Source organism: Babylonia areolata, chromosome 3, assembly GCF_041734735.1.
Source record: "Babylonia areolata isolate BAREFJ2019XMU chromosome 3, ASM4173473v1, whole genome shotgun sequence".
NCBI classification, from domain to species: Eukaryota; Metazoa; Mollusca; class Gastropoda; order Neogastropoda; family Buccinidae; genus Babylonia; species Babylonia areolata.
This window is the reverse complement of record NC_134878.1, coordinates 60,487,960-60,508,156: the sequence shown is the minus strand read 5'-3', so window position 1 is coordinate 60,508,156 and position 20,197 is coordinate 60,487,960. Positions and strand designations below refer to the sequence as shown.

Sequence of the window (20,197 nt, the reverse complement as noted above, 5' to 3'; positions counted from 1 at the left end):
CCTAAAGTGGTGGTCTGGACGCTAGTCACCGAGATGAGACGATCAACTGAGGTCCCATGCTCACATGCTCTTTGTGAAATAAAAGGGTTGTTCCTGACCATATTCTGTAGAAAAATCCACTTTGATAGGAATGCAAACACAATTACAAGCAGAAAAAAAAAAAGAGTGGCACTCTCACAGCAGAAGAGAAGCGCTCTCACTGAGGAGAGTAGCCCGAGTTTCTCACAAAGTGAAATCTGTTGTGACAAAAGAGCAATACAGTAGGGAACAATACAACACGATATAATACCTCTGTACTGTTCTCCTCCCGGTAGGGTCCGTTCTCTGACGGGGGTCGGATGACACGTGGGGGCTCCACTGACTCCAGCTCCGAGTCCTCCTCGCGGATCTCCTGTCGGATGACACGGCTGTTCTGCACCACGCGCTCTGAGGGCGACTCTGGAGGGTACGCGTCAAACGACTCGTCCGCGCTGGTTGTGCTCATGTTGGGGTCACGGGCAGGGGCCGTGCGGTTCTTCATGGGCACTGCAATGGTGTGGTTCAATATATTTCATGGGCACTGCAGGGATTGCTCAATCTATTTCAGGGGGTACTATAGAGGTTGTTCAATATATTTCAGGGGGTACTGCACAGTTTGTTCAATATACTTCACGGGCTCTGAATGAATGATGAACGATATGGATACTTATACAGCGCCTAACCTCAGTCGGAGACTAAGCTCTCAGCATTTTACAAACTCGGGGTCATTTGCACAACAGGCTGCCTACCTAGGTAGAGCTGATGGCTGCCGATGGGCGCTCATCATTCCCTTTCCTGTGTCAATCAATCAGATTTCAGGCATGCACACATACACACTCAGACAGACCTGTAACATTTGACATGTATGACCATTTTGTTTATTTACCCCACCATGAAGGCAGCCATACTCTGTTTTCGGGGGTGTGAATGCTGGGCATGTTCTTGTTTCCATAACCCACCGAATGGTGACACAGACAACAGGATCTTGAATGTGCGCAGCTGATCTCCTGCGTGCATATACACACAAAGGAGGTTCAGGCACTAGCAGGTCTGCGCATATGTTGACCTGGGAGATCAGAAAAATCTCCATCCTTTACCCACCAGGCGCTGTTACCGAGATTCGAATCTGGGACCTTCAGACTGGAAATCCAACGCTTTAATCATTTGGCTATTGCGCATCGGACAGGTTTTTCAATACATTTCAGTGGCACTGCACCTGTTGTTTATATTTCTGGGGGCACTGCACAGGTGATTCAACATATTGTAGGGGCACTGCACAGGTTGTGCAATCTAGTTTAGGGGCACTGCACAAGTGGTTCCATGTATCTCCGAGGCACTGCACAGGTTGTTCAATATATCTCAGAGGCACTGCACAGGTGGTTCAATATATCTCAGAGGCACTGCACAAGTTGTTCAATATATTTCAGGGGCACCAAATAGGTTGTTCAATATATCTCAGGGGAACTGCACAGGTTGTTTAATATATTTCAGGGGCATTGCTCATACTGTTCAATGTATTTCAGGGTGCTGCAGAGGTTGTTGAATATATTTCAGGGGCACTGTATGGGTTGTTTGATATATTTCAAGGGCACCAAATAGGTTGTTCATTATATTCCAGGGGAACTACACAGGTTGTTTAATATATTTCAGGGGCATTGCTTATACTGTTCAATATATTTCAGGCTGCTGCAGATGTTGTGCAATGCATTTCAGGGGCACTTAACAGGCTGTCTGATATATTTCAGGCGCATGCACAGGCTGTGGTTCAATATATTTCAGGGGCACTGCACAGGTTGTTGAATACATTTCAGGGGCACTGTATGGGTTGTTTGATATATTTCAAGGGCACTCCACAGGATATTCAACATATTTTACAGGCACTGCACACGTGGTTCTATTTCTAAAACTACTGTTCATTTCTAATCATTTTGTCAAGGATCTGATGGAAGGCAGGGTATTTGGAGAGCCCGCTAATGCCCTTGAGTTAATCATTGTCTGCTGCATAAAATTAATGTGAACAACAATTTCATTCAGAAAGTGTGAGTGTTTTTTGTTTTTTTTAATGTTATAAACTGGGTCACTGTTTTTAAGATTCTTAAAACAATCATGTCATTTTAAAAAAAATGTAAATCTTAGAAAAATAAAATAATTAAAAAAAAAACAACCCTGCATGAATCCTGAGTAACCTGCTCAACTTACAGTCGTCCATGCTGCGTGTTCGGTTGTTGTTGAGGTACTGCTTGCTGCCGGACCGTTCAAAGAACGGCTGGTTGCGATTTTCCGTGTTCACGCGGGCCTCATACAAGGTGCGACCAGAGTAGCGGTACTTGGAGCCAAACCTTGGCAGCATGCCTCGTTTTGTCTCCACCGCCTCCCGCAACCTGAAAGTGCAAACCAGTCATTTATCTCATTACCGTCATGAAATGGGTTTTTAAAAAAATCTATTCTCTTGTTATTCACAGGTACATATATTTTTGTTTCACTTTGTCAGTGTCAGTCATCGAACTATGATGGGCAATCAAGAACTGTCAATGTATATATCTATAATATATATATATATCTGTCTATCTAACTACATTGAAATGTATTGTATTGAACTGTGTTGTATTGTATTGTATTGTATTGTGTTGATAGCGTTACTTTTTGTTGTCACATCAGATTTATCTGTGTGAAATTCAGGTTGTTCTTTCCTAGGATAGGAAAACAGACACAGACGCACACACATCTCTCTCTCTCTCTCTCTATATATATATATATATATAGGCCCTGAATCAATATCATATATCAAAAGACAACAGCAGCAGCATGGACAAGAAACAATGCAATAGGGTGGAGGGGAGGGAGGAGGTGCATCCTGTTCGTGATCATGACAAAATCAACAACACTACACAATAATTGACAAAGAAACCAAAGTCATAAACATAAGTCTAAGAAGTGTTACATGACCTGACCGCAGTTCTGCCTGTTTTCTGTGATTTTTTGTTTTTGTTCTTCTGCTGTTTGTTCTATTGTTTAAAAAAAATGTATCACTGTAGTTTGAAAACATTAGAACTTATTAAGTTGATCGTTATCACATTCAGTGTGTGTGTGAATTTGAAAACAGAACTTATTAACTTGATCAATATCATATTCAGTGTGTATGTGAAAATACTTTGGAATAGTCACTGTGAAATCTTATGCACTGAGACAACAGAACCTTCAAGGCAAGGCAACACAGACCGGAGGAAGGCATGATGCTCGATGGCCAGTTTCCACAGCCGCTTGGCCAGTCTGTTGGTGGGCAGCTTGAAGGCAATCCAGTGCTCGTAGGTCTCAAACTGCAGCATGATGAATGATAGATAACACATTCATCAGAGCTGAATCTTGTGCAGAGACAAAGCAAAGCACGTTCACTCATGACTTTCACACGCACCCATAACTGAGCCAAAGGGATGAAAGGCAAAGCTTATAAATACATGTAGATATAAGTCTAGATAAACTATAGACAGAAAAAGGTAAAGGAAGGAAGGGGGTGTCTTTAGAAAAAAAGTAGGTTTATTTTGAAAGAGCTCAGTGCAGAGATCTGATGAAGCAAGAGGGGGAGCTCATGTCAAGCGTGGCGGCTGATTGTGGAGTTTCGTTCGTCTTCAGTTTAACGTCTTTCCACTTGAAGTGATATTTGACGAAAAAAAAAAAAAACAAAAAAAAAAAACCGTGGGGGTAGGGGTTGTGGGAGGGGGAGGGGTAAAAGTGTGTGTATGTGTGGAGGGTGAATAGGGAGAGACAACGCTAGGGAAAATGGAAACGTTATAAACGCCAACATCAAACAACTATAACAAATGTCCTATTGGACTACGCAGCAAACCTTCTGCAACAGCAAATAACATATTGGAATTGTTAATAACACATTCAAAAGAACTTTTGGTGAAGTCTGGTAAAAAAACATTTTAGATTCTGACATTCGAATATGATATGGTTGCTAGATATATGTTCTCCACATATGCACCTAACATCTTTGCTGAACTTAGTTATAAAAGCGTTCAGTTTTATCCTGTTTGATAATGTGTGGATCTGCCTTAATTGTGGAGTGTTTGAGTCTGGGAACACAGAAACAGAATGGACCTGAAACTGATCGGAGAGAGCGAGATGGGGTGTAGAGGTGAAGGCATACAGACTGGACGGGGCAGATTTGTTCCATGCATTTAGAAAGTGCTGATCTTGTACTTTATTCTATGTGAGACGGTAAAACGGGAGTGATGTATTCAGATCTTTTCTTAGGAGAATGAGTTCAGCAGCAGAGTTTTGTATGTGCACATAGCAACAAGTGCTAGAGTTTCACTTTCAAGGAGGCATCAAAATATGCAGACAGACCCATACATGTTACACAACACCTGCTTTTAAAACAAAAATGTTAAAATTGAAAAAAATATTACTTTTTTGGTTTTATGTTTCTTTTTCTTTCAATAGTGGCATGCATGGCGGAATTTGATTGATCCAGTATTCATCAGTGATCAGGGTTCTAGGCCCCATTTCAACATGGCCTTGTGTCTTTGGGGTAAGTCACTTCAATCAGACTTTCCTCACTCCATCCAGGTGTGAATGAGTACCTAACTTTGGTATGGCTAAAACAGGAAGGAAAGAACAGCAAAAACAGCAGAATGAGAGGATTAGGCTCTGCCTTCCTATGCTCAACCCTAGAGAGAGTGGATATGAATTCACTACCTTGGTGGCTATAAAAAGCTTTAGGACCTTTTTTAAGCATTAAGATCCAAGCAAAGAGAAAAACCATGCTGCAGAGTATCCAACAGAAAGTCATCCTCACCTCCCCAGGGCGAATGCGAAGAAGGAATTTATTCCGGCGGTAAGAGATCTTGAGGACTTTGGGCCAGACGAAGCGATTGATTCGCAGGTTTTCCCGGTACACAGAGATGCCAGATGAGCCGATGCCAATTTTGATGTCGACATAGTCAGAATCCTGAAAGAAAAAAAAAAAATCAAGAATATTATCATTACTATTACTGATACTTATATAGCATCTATCTACAGTCAGAGACCAAACTCTAAGCGCTTTATAAACACAAAGTCATTTGCACAACAGGTTGGATTCCTGGGTAGAGCTAACTGAAACCTGCATTTAGGTGCTCATCGTTCATTTCCTGTATTATTCAGTCAGGCTTCGGTCATGCACAGTGGATTTTTCTTTAGAATTTTGCCAGGGACAACCATTTTGTTGCCATGGGTTCTTCAATGTGCTTTGAGCACATGCTGCCCATGGGACCTTGGTTGATTCTTTTCCCAAAGACTAGCATCCAGACAACCACTCAAGGCGTAGTGCAGGGGAAGAAAATTATGGTGGGTATGGGATTCGATCTTGCACCCTCAAGTTCTCTCACTTCCAAGGTGGATAAATTATCACTAGTCTACCATTCAAGAATATTTTTCAATACAGCGAGTTGAAGCTGTTACAATACGTGTAAACTTATGCTGACTCATGCATTTTATGTTGCTGTTGTTTTTTTTTTCTTTTTAATATGTGCCATCTGTGTCCAAAATATATCAATAATAAATCTTACTTTTTCAAGAACACATTCACTCTCAGTGAAAGAGAGAGAGAGAGAGAGAGAGAGAGAGAGAGAGAGAGAGAGAGAGAGAGTGTGTGTGTTGTGTGCTGTGGTGTGGTGTGTGTGTGTGTGTGTGTGCATGCACGCATGCGCATGTGTGTATATGCATGTGTTCATGCATGTATGCACTATTCATCCCTTTTTTGCAAAATGCAGGGAACTCTATCTACAAATTCATCTCTTTATTATTGTCATTATCGACAGCACTGTTTTTCTCTCTGTCTCTGATGACTCTGACCTTGGCAGCGTGCAGGTGAATGCCATAGACAGCAATCTTCTTGGCATATTCCAGGTATTGCAGTTCTGCTTGCTCTGGTGTCATACCCCTGAAACACAAAAGTTCCATGGGCAGTCAGCATAGAAAAATTTGTTTGTTTGGCTCTCTCATAATTTGTCCTGTCCGAACGACCAAAACACCATTACATTACATGCATAACTTTAACCTTTTGGTTCAGCTGACCACAGAGGGCCATATCAGGGTTGAAAAACTGCAAATATAGGTCCTGTAGAACCACCATCAAAACACAATCCCAAAATAATAACAACAAAAGAAAACACTAAATTAGGCACAAATACGCACATATTCATGAAACATGTTGTTTCGCTTGTCAGTTTAACGACTTCTCTTTTACGAAGTCCTTTAAGTAATTTCCTGTAACTGTATTTAGAGGGGTTTTTTTTTTTTTTTTTTGTTTGTTTGTTTGTTTTGTTTTTCTTTCAAATTTCACCCACATTTTTACCCTCATTTGCCCAGTTTCCCCAAACCCTCCATTCATCCACATCTCCCACCCCTTCTAACCGATAATACTCAGATGTATTCATAAATACTTTTACAAAATGTCTTCAATCACCGATATGTGTGACGGGACATTAAACAAAAATTCCTTCCTTCCTTCCTTCATGAACATAAACCTAGAACATGTTTTCAACATTGACCATTCCATTATTTTTCATCAGAGGATTTTTTTAAAAAAAAGAAAAAAAAAAAAATTGAAAATACAGTGATAAATGTCATTATGCATAATAAACAATATTATATATAATAACAGGCATACAAAAGAAACAAACTGCCAACAAACAATTCATATGTCTTAGGCACAAAAAAGAGTACAGCATAGTAAAAGTGCCCTATTATCAAGTCCAGAAAAAACCCAAAAAACAACAACATTCAACTAAGACTTTCTAGCTTTCTACAAAAAAATACAAGCCAATGGACCATCAAGGCAGAAAATAAGAAAAAAACTGAAAGAAAAATATTCAAAGACTTTCTAGAAATATAAAGGCAAATGGACCAGCCAGGCAGAAAAAAGGAAAGAAAGAGACAGAAAGAGAAAAAGCAGAAACACAGAAGTAGAAATTTCATACACAGAATTTCCAGAAGACTGTTTTCTATCTATACTGAAATGTTCGAGGATTGTGACAGAAGAAGAAATTTCATACACAGAATTTCCAGAAGATTGTTTTCTATCTATACTGAAATGTTCGAGGATTGTGACAGAAGAAGAAATTTCATACACAGAATTTCCAGAAGATTGTTTTCTATCTATACTGAAATGTTCGAGGATTGTGACAGAAGAAGAAATTTCATACACAGAATTTCCAGAAGATTGTTTTCTATCTATACTGAAATGTTCGAGGATTGTGACAGAAGAAGAAATTTCATACACAGAATTTCCAGAAGATTGTTTTCTATCTATACTGAAATGTTCGAGGATTGTGACAGAAGAAGACATTTCATACACAGAATTTCCAGAAGATTGTTTTCTATCTATACTGAAATGTTCGAGGATTGTGACAGAAGAAGACATTTCATACACAGAATTTCCAGAAGATTGTTTTCTATCTATACTGAAATGTTCGAGGATTGTGACAGAAGAAGACATTTCATACACAGAATTTCCAGAAGATAGTTTTCTATCTATACTGAAATGTTTGAGGATTGTGACAGAAGAAGACATTTCATACACAGAATTTCCAGAAGATTGTTTTCTATCTATACTGAAATGTTCGAGGATTGTGACAGAAGAAGAAATTTCATACACAGAATTTCCAGAAGATTGTTTTCTATCTATACTGAAATGTTCGAGGATTGTGACAGAAGAAGAAATTTCATACACAGAATTTCCAGAAGATTGTTTTCTATCTACACTGAAATGTTCAAGGATTGTGACAGAAGAAGAAATTTCATACACAGAATTTCCAGAAGATTGTTTTCTATCTATACTGAAATGTTCGAGGATTGTGACAGAAGAAGATAGAAATGTTCGAGGATTGTGACAGAAGAAGAAATTTCATACACAGAATTTCCAGAAGATTGTTTTCTATCTATACTGAAATGTTCGAGGATTGTGACAGAAGAAGAAATTTCATACACAGAATTTCCAGAAGATTGTTTTCTATCTATACTGAAATGTTCGAGGATTGTGACAGAAGAAGAAATTTCATACACAGAATTTCCAGAAGATTGTTTTCTATCTACACTGAAATGTTCGAGGATTGTGACAGAAGAAGAAATTTCATACACAGAATTTCCAGAAGATTGTTTTCTATCTATACTGAAATGTTCGATGATTGTGACAGAAGAAGAAAATTCATACACAGAATTTCCAGAAGATTGTTTTCTATCTATACTGAAATGTTCGAGGATTGTGACAGAAGAAGAAATTTCATACACAGAATTTCCAGAAGATTGTTTTCTATCTATACTGAAATGTTCGATGATTGTGACAGAAGAAGAAATTTAATGCACAGAATTTCCAGAAGATTGTTTTCTATCTATACTGAAATGTTCGAGGATTGTGACAGAAGAAGAAATTTCATACACAGAATTTCCAGAAGATTGTTTTCTATCTATACTGAAATGTTCAAGGATTGTGACAGAAGAAGAAATTTCATACACAGAATTTCCAGAAGATTGTTTTCTATCTATACTGAAATGTTCGAGGATTGTGACAGAAGAAGATAGAAATGTTCGAGGATTGTGACAGAAGAAGAAATTTCATACACAGAATTTCCAGAAGATTGTTTTCTATCTATACTGAAATGTTCGAGGATTGTGACAGAAGAAGAAATTTCATACACAGAATTTCCAGAAGATTGTTTTCTATCTATACTGAAATGTTCGATGATTGTGACAGAAGAAGAAAATTCATACACAGAATTTCCAGAAGATTGTTTTCTATCTACACTGAAATGTTCGAGGATTGTGACAGAAGAAGAAATTTCATCCACAGAATTTCCAGAAGATTGTTTTCTATCTATACTGAAATGTTCGATGATTGTGACAGAAGAAGAAATTTCATACACAGAATTTCCAGAAGATTGTTTTCTATCTATACTGAAATGTTCGAGGATTGTGACAGAAGAAGAAATTTCATACACAGAATTTCCAGAAGATTGTTTTCTATCTATACTGAAATGTTTGAGGATTGTGACAGAAGAAGAAATTTCATACACAGAATTTCCAGAAGATTGTTTTCTATCTATACTGAAATGTTCGAGGATTGTGACAGAAGAAGATAGAAATGTTCGAGGATTGTGACAGAAGAAGAAATTTCATACACAGAATTTCCAGAAGATTGTTTTCTATCTATACTGAAATGTTCGATGATTGTGACAGAAGAAGAAATTTCATACACAGAATTTCCAGAAGATTGTTTTCTATCTATACTGAAATGTTCGATGATTGTGACAGAAGAAGAAATTTCATACACAGAATTTCCAGAAGATTGTTTTCTATCTATACTGAAATGTTCGATGATTGTGACAGAAGTGTCTGGGGTTTTCTTTTATCTATTGTATGTGCATTTGTGATTGCGGTGTGGTGTGCACAAAAGACATTGGCGTAACAATTTTACGTTCACTCTGTTCACTGTACCTAAAAACGAAATGGATCATTTAACTTAGCTTACACACATTTTTACACATTGGCGTAACAATTTTATGTTCACTCTATTCACTGTACCTAAAAACGAAATCAATCATTTAACTTAGCTTACACACATTTTTACATGTTTGGCGTGTAAACATACAGGCCGGTACACACCGGGTTTACTATTCATTATGAAAGAACCCCTGGCATCCCCACAGGAGAAACGGGACGGATGGCGGGGAAAGGGAGAAAAAGCACCCTTTCACGACACGACAAGGGGCAGCAGCAGTGACCATAACTGACTTGCGATCTCTGTGCAGCTCAGCGATCTTCTCCAGCAGCTGCAGTTTCTGGTCGTCAGGGGGAGCGAAGGGGATGACCGCAATGTAGTCCACCCCCTCCCCATGCTCCCCCTCATCATAGTCACCCAGGTCCGCTTGCACGCAGAACGATCCCAGCACCGCCTGTGTCGCGAATGTACACGGCAACCTGAAAGACAGAATGACTGACTGAATGATTTTATTTTCTGGAGGCTAACTGATTAACCATACACGCTTTTTTCCTTTTTTTTTTTTTTTTTTTTCCTGATTGAACAATTTTATTTTCTGAGGGTAACAGATTAAGCATATATGATTTTTTTTTCCCCCATTTCATCCAGCCCTTTAAAACAAATAAACAGAAAAAATAAAAATAAAATAATAATAAGAATTCAACAGAATGAAACAAGAACTGAAGAAGTGAACAAACAAGAGAAAACGAAAAAATCTCAGAACTGAGCAGATGCCTGACCTACACAAAAACCCAACGTGCTGGTCAGGATTTGAGAGCATACCCTATGTTCATATAAAACATTCATCAATTCAAATAAGTAAATGCATTAAGTTGTAATAATAAATAAAACAAAGGTATGTAAATGGCGAATGATTGAAATGAAATGAGAACAACCGTGGTCCACATCCAACATTATAATACATTTGACATATTCCAGTGGTTGATAAAAGTCAGCAATGGTCAACCAAATGCACACAAATTGTATGGAATCCCCCATTCCAACTATCATGTACACATCACTAAACAATGAAAACTTCTTATTAAACAGTGCATAATCTTGCATAATGTAACTCAATGAACACATGTTAAACATTCTACAACACATCTAAAATAAGCTGTGAAAGAAAAGGAATGAAGTAACGATTCCAACCAATGAACAATGAATTTTCATATTTCATAACATAGTCGTTCAGATGAGATGACTGAAATAGGTTCTGTGTGTGGGATTGACTTTGGGATTGACTTAACATGTAAAAGAACATACAGTAACAACACAAAAGTTGTCCCTGACACAATTCTGTACAGAAGCCTACTTTGAATGCAAATACAGTAGCAGACAGGAATAAGAAGAAAAAAAGAAAAAAAAAAAGAAGAAGAAAATGTTGCTGCACTGCAGAGCAGCTCGAATTTCATTTTCACACAGAAATATGCTGTGACAAAAATACAATTAATATCCCACACTAAAAACTGAATGGATGAAAAAAATGACCCCATTAATGAATCCAGAAACAGGATTAGCGGCTGATAATCTACTCACTTGCCAGTGATGATATCTTTGCGTATCTGAAGTGACACCAAGTACCTGAAGAAAAACAACAAAATACCATCAGTTTATAATGATAATGAATATAATAATAATAACAAAAATAACAAAGATAATAACAACAATGATGATGATGATGATGATGATGATAATATTAACAAATGTATTCATATCGCACTAAATCTTGTGCAGAAACAAATCCAAGCACTTTTTACACCCAACTTGTACACACATGCATGACTCTGAACCAAAGGGAAGAAAGGCAACTCTCACAAAAACGAAAGAGTGACCTGCCCATGGATAACGTCAAGCAGCAGGAACAAACAGCTCTGCCATAAAATAATATCTTTTAACTGTTATTGTTTTCTTTTTAATATCATCAGATTCGTTTCCCCATTCATCTGTGTTTTGGTGACGTGAAATCGGAGTTTTTTGTGCGGTGGATTCGGTAGGAGAGTGCTACAAGGTCCATTTGTGCGTCGACCTGTGTTCGTGGCTGTACTTCAGCCATTGTACCGGCGGCCTCTTTAGGAGCGGTGCTCTTCTACCAGAATATTACACGCCACGATTAACACGAAGCCGAAATCAGTATTTACTTTGTTCTTTGTGTGTTAACCCTTCCCCCTCCCCCCCCCCCCCCCCAAACCCTTTTGGAGAGGGTTTTTGTTTGTTTGTTTGTTTTGTTTTTCTTTCAAATTTCACCCACATTTTTACCCTCATTTGCCCAGTTTCCCCAAACCCTCCATTCATCCACATCTCCCACCCCTTCTAACCGATAATACTCAGATGTATTCATAAATACTTTTACAAAATGTCTTCAATCACCGATATGTGTGACGGGACATTAAACAAAAAATTCCTTCCTTCCTTCTCACAAAAACATGCAGACAGAAGGCACGAGAGACCACAGGGAAGGGGAGGGTACGAAGGAGCTCTCTGGGAGAGAGGCAGGTTTTACGGCTGGACCTGAAAAAGCCTGTCTGTCTGAGTGTGTGTGTGTGTGTGTGTGTGTGTGCCTGGCACAGGAAACGAATGATGAGCGCACAATGGCAGCCATCAGCCACCTCTACCTAGGTAGGCAGCCTGCTGTGCCAATGACCCCGTGTTTGTAAAGCGCTTTGAGCTTGGTCTCCGACCGAGGATAGGCGCCATATAAGTATCCATGTCATTCATTCATTCAACAACTAATACTGCGACACCAAAAATGACTGGACAATCTAAACAGAATTATGTCAGTATTTTTTGTGACACCTCAAGTGATTGGCCAAAGCCAAAGGTCATTCATTACCTTGAGAAGCTCTCTTTCAGCACAGTGGGGTCAGGAGGGTAAAACTTGACAGCAAATTCAAACTCCCACTTCCCACCTGTAACAGTCAAATATAATCATCACTGTGATGATGATTTTTTTTTAAAAACTCTTATATGCAAATTACTGTGCACATAAATGCAAGATTGTACACACATGTATACATGATATACATACAACTTATGTTCTCTCTCGCGCGCTTTCTCTCTCGCTCTCCCACACACACTCATAAGCACATGCAGTGACACACACATAAATTCATACATGTATGTGTATAAATCACTTCTGTCAAAAAATAGGTAAGCTGAAGAACAACACACACACAGACAAACACACACACACACACACTAACACACATACATTAACACTAGTTGTAAGTACCAGGTAGTTTCAGGAGTACAAGAATTAAACTCACGTTTCTTCTGATGTGCAATGGTTTTGTTGCAATCCAGCCAGTACTGAAATGAACACGCACAAAACATGAATATCAATTATTATACCATACAATAAGTTGTTCCTGTTATTTAATCAGCTCATTACAACGCTGGAGTGTATGCTTCAATCTCTGAAACATTAAAAATGTAGCTCTATATATATTTCTTCCACGCATGTTTGTGCGCCTGCACAAACAAATGAAAACAGGTTAACCTTTTAACTGATCACCTTGTTTTCCAAATACTTTGTTTATAAATGCAAATTAAATAAAACACACTCAAACATAGAAAATGGAAAAATTTGGAGAGACCCAAACAATAAGTATGGTAGTTTTGAAGCAGAAAAATAGTTTATATAAACATTTCATGGAAACAAAATAACCTAAATTGTAGAAAAAATGGTTTCCATACCAAAAACATGTTGGGACACAAATTTCCTTTTTCTAGAGAACTGCATTACTGAAGGAAAGGATGTACCTGTGCTCTGTTGTATCTTGTATGTGCGACTCTGTCCTCATCGCAACATTGGATGTGTACTGAGGATTTACATTGCTCCTGCTGTATGAATTACCCTGGTGACCTCTCTGTCGTCAATATATTTTCCTTCTTCAGTTCTTCTTGTGCATGCATTAAAACAGATTTTTTTTTTTTTTAAGATGACAACAGAGTTGCTTGGCAGATGTTAGGGAGATCATATCCAACCTTTGTTTCGGATGGAATCTATTCATATGGTGTGTGTGTGTGTGTGTGTGTGTGTGTGTGTGTGTGTGTGTGTGTGTGTGTGTGTGTGTTTGTGTGTGTGTGTGTGTGTGTTTACGTGTTTTTCACACTATACGTGACTTGATGTCTTGTTCCAATACATTATACTGACATAATGATCATTACCGGTAAGAAGTAGTTAACACCGTTACCTGCAATCCACTAGGGTCCAAGTCATCTTTGTAGGTCAGCCCAAAATATTCCTTCTCCAACAGATTCAGGTGATCACACACTCTCTCAAACAGCAGGCTTCCAAGGGCCTTTTTCTGCAAACAAGTAAATCAGTAAAGACTGAGGTCAGATATAGCTAGATCCTTTTGTTTTGAACAACATGAAAAAATGCTTCTGTGAATTCGTCATTCATCACCAATTTCATGTACTTTTATCTTTGATTAAGTTACATACTTTGTTACCCACATATAATTTTCAATTTTTTGATAAAAAAAACAACAGTCATATCATCATAATACACACACTCACTGCATAAAAATCATTCAAGTTCCACAAAATATATAACAACATTAATGTTAAATTTTATGTTTTTTAATCATTGTAATACCCCTGAAAACGGAGTATGGCTGCCTACATGGTGGGCTAACAATGGTCATCCACGTAGGAGCCCACTCATGCGCATACGAGTGAACCTGGGAGTTGCAGCCCACAAACGAAGAAGAACCATTGTAATCAAAGTCGAGTTAAAAGTTATAACTTACATTGACAGCCGTTTCCAAAATTTCACCGTCGAGGAGCAACACGCGGCAGATGGATGGCCTTGCACGTCGTGTGAACCCTCTTCTTCTGCTGTCGGGGGTGGTGGGGGCTGATCGGGCCCTGGGGGTGGTGGTCTTTGGCTGAGGTGGGGGGCCCTCGGGACTGTCCGCCATCCTCCTTGTGACAGGATGTCTACTGCTATTTGCGGATAATCATAATAACATTAACAATAATAATATTAATAATGATGATAATGATGACGATGACCATAAGAAGAAAATGAGGTTAATAAAGGTATATATATACTATATTATATCATAGTGCTGGACCTCCTGCAGAGACAAATTTATGAAAGCACTCACACGCCAGTCATTCACACACATGCATATATATGTCTCTGATTCTGAGGGATGAAAAAAACCCCATTAATTCAGGATTTGGTTCAGCATACTATGGAACATTTCGTTTGTTGACCACAAAATCAATGGGTTGTTTTCAAAATTGACGGGTCAGAAAAAACATCACCTTCTTCTTCCCCCGTTGGAAATCCTCCATGCCCCATCCCCACCAAAAAATATTTACAAGTACCTCGTCTATTGCAATTTTTGGTACACAAACACACATATGAAACAGTTTAAATGTGAGTGTGTATGCTGTGTGCCTCTGTGTGGGTGTGTGTGTGAGAGAGAGAGAGAGAGAGAGAGAGAGCTCTGGACTGTGCTGGGGCAGGGAACATTACCCTGAAACAGTCAATAATATTGCACGCACACACACACTCTCTCTCTCTCTCTCTCTCTCACACACACAAGCATGAACATGCACACATACCCAAACACACACATACATAATACTTTAATATGCTAAGACATGCACCCATTCCTAAAATCCTGTTTTCCTGCTTGCACTCAGTTGCAGTCACAAATACACACATTCACCACAGGTTATCTAATGCACAGCTTGTTCTGAACTGCAGCTGGTATACAGATCGGTGCAGAACAACTTCAACAAGTGCACAGATTTCAGACAAAACAACACCTGAGCAAGTTTCAGTGACAGTTGTGAAGGTCTAGTTGGTATTTTTCTGAAAGAAACTCCCTTCACACCACCAGCACAAACTTGACTTGTGAAACAGTCAAAACTTGTAAAATAAAAATAAACAGAACAAGAGAGGCAAGGCCTTCAAGACTCACTTATGATACACTTAAAAAAAATCCAAGCTTTTTATGTATTGTGTATAATTTCAAAATGTAATGTTTAAGATGAGAAAGATCAGTTTAAAGCAAATTAAGTCCCCTAGCATTAATTACAGAGTAATTTCCCTTTTTTACTATCTGCACCAAAACGTTTGCAAAATAAATAAAACTTCCATGCTTAGCAAAAGAAGTTCCTGTTTGAACAGAAAATGATAATAATGACTGCTCTTGTTGTTGGGTCAGAATATCAGATCAAAGTGCCAAGTTTAGAGAATACAAAAAAATATAAATATAACAGTAAATGCAGTTTGCATATAATTAGGCTTAATTTTTTATTTTTTTGTGCCCATCCCAGAGGTGCAATATTGTTTTAAACAAGATGACTGGAAAGAAATGAATTTTTCCTATTTTTATGCCTAATTTGGTGTCAACTGACAAAGTATTTGCAGAAAAAATGTCAATGTTAAAGTTTACCACGGACACACAGACACACAGACACACACACAGACAACCGAACACCGGGTTAAAACATAGACTCACTTTGTTTACACAAGTGAGTCAAAAAAGTAAAGCAAGCTGTCAGGAGTTCACAGTCACAATGTTGATTACCTGAAAGCGGTGACCAAGATGGGTTTTTTTGCACTCAGATTCTGTAAAAATGTATAGTGCACTGTGGAATCATCTGTGATTCTGGCAAATAACGGAATGCTGAAGCCAAGGCAAGATTTTAACATATCTATTGTGTTTGCATTGATGTCAGTGACAATGGTTCATTCCAGATACAGCGAGTTGTGCCAACGATCACAACTGTGTTCTGTCCATCATGCGTAGTTATCTGGATATATAATAATATACATATATATATGCACAACTGCACAGGCAGTGGCCATGTAGATGCTGTGCCTTCAAGCGGATGTCAGGAAACAGACACTCTGATAAAAAAGAGTAGGTAATGAGTGTTCTGGGGAAATCCACCTTCCTGATAGATGAACATGTGAGCCTGCATGTTTCCTGTGATGTGGATGTTAGTACGGATGGTTAAAATTCCAAGCTGAGTTGGGCTGTACATTTCTTGCTTCTTGGATAAAATTTATATGCATTCATGTGTGCTAAGTGACAATAAGTTCTCTGTGTGTGTGTGTGTGTGTGTGTGTGTGTGTGTGTGTGTGTGTGTGTGTGTGTGTGTGTGTGTCTTAAACTGAGTTTGTACACCGACTTAAACTGGCATGCAAAGAGTTCTGACACAGATGCTCTAAGTTGGATATCAGCTCTTTGTCTTACCATTCTCTGTTTCACACCCATAATTACATGCATGCATGCACACACATACACACGCACGCATGCACACACACACACACACCAATGTTGTGTTTCACTGCAGTTCACAGCAAGCAAGTGAAGATGGCTTTTTGTGAGCATAACAGCTGGATTTCAGTGCAAATTTTGAGGTTGTTTAAAATGATAATCTGCATTAAACTGCAAAGATACAACTTTTTTCTTTTTGAAGTTTTAAGTTCTACACCCCCACCCCCCCCCACCCCCCCTCTCAACCCCTCCTCAGTACCCACCTCTGACCAAACTGACAGTACGCTGATGTTGTGATGATGTTACATTTTCTATGATTATGTCCTTGTCTTCTGTTTGCTCATGTAACGAATACAGTTAAACAATAGTTGGGGGAGGTGTTGGGAGAGGGGAAGGGAGAAAGAATGGGAGTTTTAACAAAAACTGTACTGAGGAAATTCAAGAAAGATCGCCACCAACGCCTTGCAGCTGCTCGAGAACAGTGACACAGAGCTGCCCCTGCCCTGCCTGCTGGCGTTCCATGCCCCAACAGCACATGTGTACTTCAGACTCAGAGGTTTGAAGCCACGAATATGTGTCCACTGATGATGGCACAACAAATTGTCATCCCTGGTTCCCCGAGAGACAACCATGAGGAAAGATCTATCAGTCTGCATAGCTGTTGATCTGTATCTTATGATCTGTGTATATCTGTTGATCTACAGGAATGTTTATCTGCATCTGATCTACAGATATCTGTTGATCTGCATCTGCTGATCTGTATGTGCTGATCTGCATCTACTGGTCTGCCTTGTGGGAAAAATCATGACCACATTGAGTAGAATATATTCTACTTTAATCTGTCTAAGTCTTTCGTTTTCTATCACGGCAGCTCTACCTCAATGCATCCCCAACATGTTAGAGTTATCAATATAATTATTGATTGTGCCTGTTATGCGGAAGACGCCTTAAGATGATGATGATGAGCTATATGAGTGATCAAGGATAATAATATTCAGCCCATCATCTAAGCTTATCTTTAAAAGTTAAAATCGCGCAGGCAGCATGCCACAATCTTTCCAATCGATAGTTACCACATTTCCATGATCAGTGAGAACGAGTACCGTGATACTACAGCTTACATAAGGTTTTGTCACTTGTCAAAGTAACGCCTTGGGCGCCACACCTGAGCAGACGATGTGTCACGCGCGTCAAAATTTATTTTCAATCAGTCGCTGCGTTCTATTCTTAAACTAATGAGCTGTAATGAATTAATGGAAATCATGAATTGCCGTCAAATTAAATAAAGCAAATCACCGTCACTGCCGCGATGATGCTGAGGGCAAAAAGACAATAGCGTTATTTCCGCTTTCCCCCGAATGTCTGTCGCCAAGTTCTGGGTCATACCACGCACAATGCACACCTGTGTTCTCACCTGAACATGTGCAAATTTACCTGAAAACAAAATAGACAAGACATGGTTCTGAACACTGCACCTACCTCCTGAACAGAGCGAAAAATCAGTTATATGCCGTTGTTTACGCGGATTTGTCACAAATGTCGTCCACTTCCGCGAATGCACACCTGACTACGTCACTACAAGGGACATAACTCGATAATTCAAAAGTTCAGGTGTGGTGCAACTTGAGGTTCGGTGCTCATATATTAACAAATAAGTAAATAAATAAAAGATCTTTCTCCCTCTCTCTTTTTTTTACTGGTCTTAGGAGATTTCAACTTTCCAGAAATAGACTGGATTAATGAAAAATGTAGGGTAGGGGAAAGTTATCCAGCATACTCCTTCTTCAGGACCACTAGAGATGCATACATGATACAGCACCAGAAAGAACCAACACGTCACAGACAGGGTCAGACTCCTAGCTTGATTGACCTGGTTTTCACAAACAGAGATGACATGGTGTTAGATATCACTACTACGGCAGGGATTGGAAAAAGTGACCATGCCACGCTGGTCATCACCTTAGTGTCATGTGCACATATTGAAGAAAAGAAGTGTCAGCGTCTAAATTTTCACAAGGCAGACTTTGATAGCATAACTGAGACAGAGTTTAGGTTCAGTGGACTGCCGGAACAACAAGTTATCAGTGTTGACAGTTGACGTGACGAACTGTGGTCAGTCATCAAGGGCGAAATTACAGGAGTTACTGACAAATTTGTACCAAGATCAGGAGTCGGCAACTGAGAATAGAAAACCACTCACATGACACACCTACTATGACATCAGATCAGTACTGACACTGATCACATTACCATTGAAGAAGTGCGTCGAACCATCAAATAGTAATATGACCTTATGAATACAGTAGTAGGTATATCCGCTGGCATCAGTAAAGAAAAGAAATCTAAATTCAGCAACGCTGATCACTGCATGGCCGTCAAACTATTCCTCAGTCCAAGGAACCGCTGAGGGAGGGAGAAGGAACTGAAGGAAAACTCACAAAAACTGAAAAACTCACAATGGACTGACAACTGAACAACTGATGCAGAGTGGACAGGAAAAACTTTGGTAACTAAAGACCCAGGCTTCACCAGTGGACACCGCACAGCCGGCGGCCGACAGATCTGGGTGAATCTAGAGAACGGCAGTTCTTCACGGTGCGGCATCCTAATTCTGATTCACTCAGAAGACTGAAGAAGATGAAAGAAGAAGAAGTCAGTAACACTGAGTTGTGAGCACACTTAATTGGCCCATTGTATTGAATACGTTGTCGCATTATTTCTATCCTCTCCACGTATTATATCTGTCTGCAGCGCCTTTTGTCGCCTATGTACTCAGTCACCGGCCGTCGGGATCTCTCCCCGCCCCCTCCACCCCACCTCCGCGCCCCCTTCCTCCCACTGACGCCCCACATTTGCATCCATGTTTTTGCGGCCAGTCAGTCATTGCGTTTTGATATCCCTCTCCCACCTCTACTCCCTACACGGGCCTGACATTAATGCCGTTTTGCAAATCATTGCTACGTGCTTTGTATATCTCCCTACAGCCCCCCACATCTCTGACTCAGTGGATACGGGAAGAATGACCAAGTCAATAATACGTTCGAGTTCGTGTTTTGTTCTCTCTCTCTCTCTCTCTCTGTCTCATACAAGCACACACGCACGCTAAGTGACACACACACACACACTCACACACACACACACACACACACACATTGCAGTAAGTGCTACCGGAGATTAGGTGCTACCCTTTCACACGCCATGTGATTGGCTGTAAGACGGACAATATTTTAGGCGGTTCCTGAAGGCGGTGTTCATTAAGAGGCGCTCGTAGGGATTTTTTTTTTCACCATTAATAACCTTCGTTGTCCCTCTGACCACTTCTAGTTCATTTGGAACTTAATAATTAATCGTTTGACAAACTGGTTTGTTTGACTGCATATTTTTGGCGCAACGTTACAAAGAGATG

The 20,197-nt window shown here is 39.5% G+C and overlaps 1 protein-coding gene across 2 annotated transcripts in view; it reads right to left on the bottom strand.

Annotated features, from left to right (window-relative positions):
* LOC143280169 (band 4.1-like protein 3) overlaps positions 1-18,470 on the bottom strand; it is a 29,415-nt gene extending 10,945 nt beyond the window's left edge. Inside the window, exons 1-12 of one of the 2 annotated variants that reach the window (XM_076584761.1) lie at positions 18,271-18,470; positions 14,296-14,491; positions 13,735-13,848; positions 12,805-12,847; positions 12,372-12,447; positions 11,078-11,122; positions 9,793-9,978; positions 5,857-5,944; positions 4,820-4,972; positions 3,238-3,335; positions 2,218-2,399; positions 290-525 (exon numbers count right to left, since the gene is read on the bottom strand). In XM_076584761.1, coding sequence (XP_076440876.1) covers positions 290-525; positions 2,218-2,399; positions 3,238-3,335; positions 4,820-4,972; positions 5,857-5,944; positions 9,793-9,978; positions 11,078-11,122; positions 12,372-12,447; positions 12,805-12,847; positions 13,735-13,848; positions 14,296-14,466 — 1,392 coding nt within the window. In that variant the 5' untranslated portion in view covers positions 14,467-14,491; positions 18,271-18,470. The remainder of the gene's footprint in view (positions 1-289; positions 526-2,217; positions 2,400-3,237; positions 3,336-4,819; positions 4,973-5,856; positions 5,945-9,792; positions 9,979-11,077; positions 11,123-12,371; positions 12,448-12,804; positions 12,848-13,734; positions 13,849-14,295; positions 14,492-18,270) is intronic. The other variant, XM_076584762.1, reaches the window with a different exon arrangement.
* Positions 18,471-20,197: the final 1,727 nt, after the last annotated feature.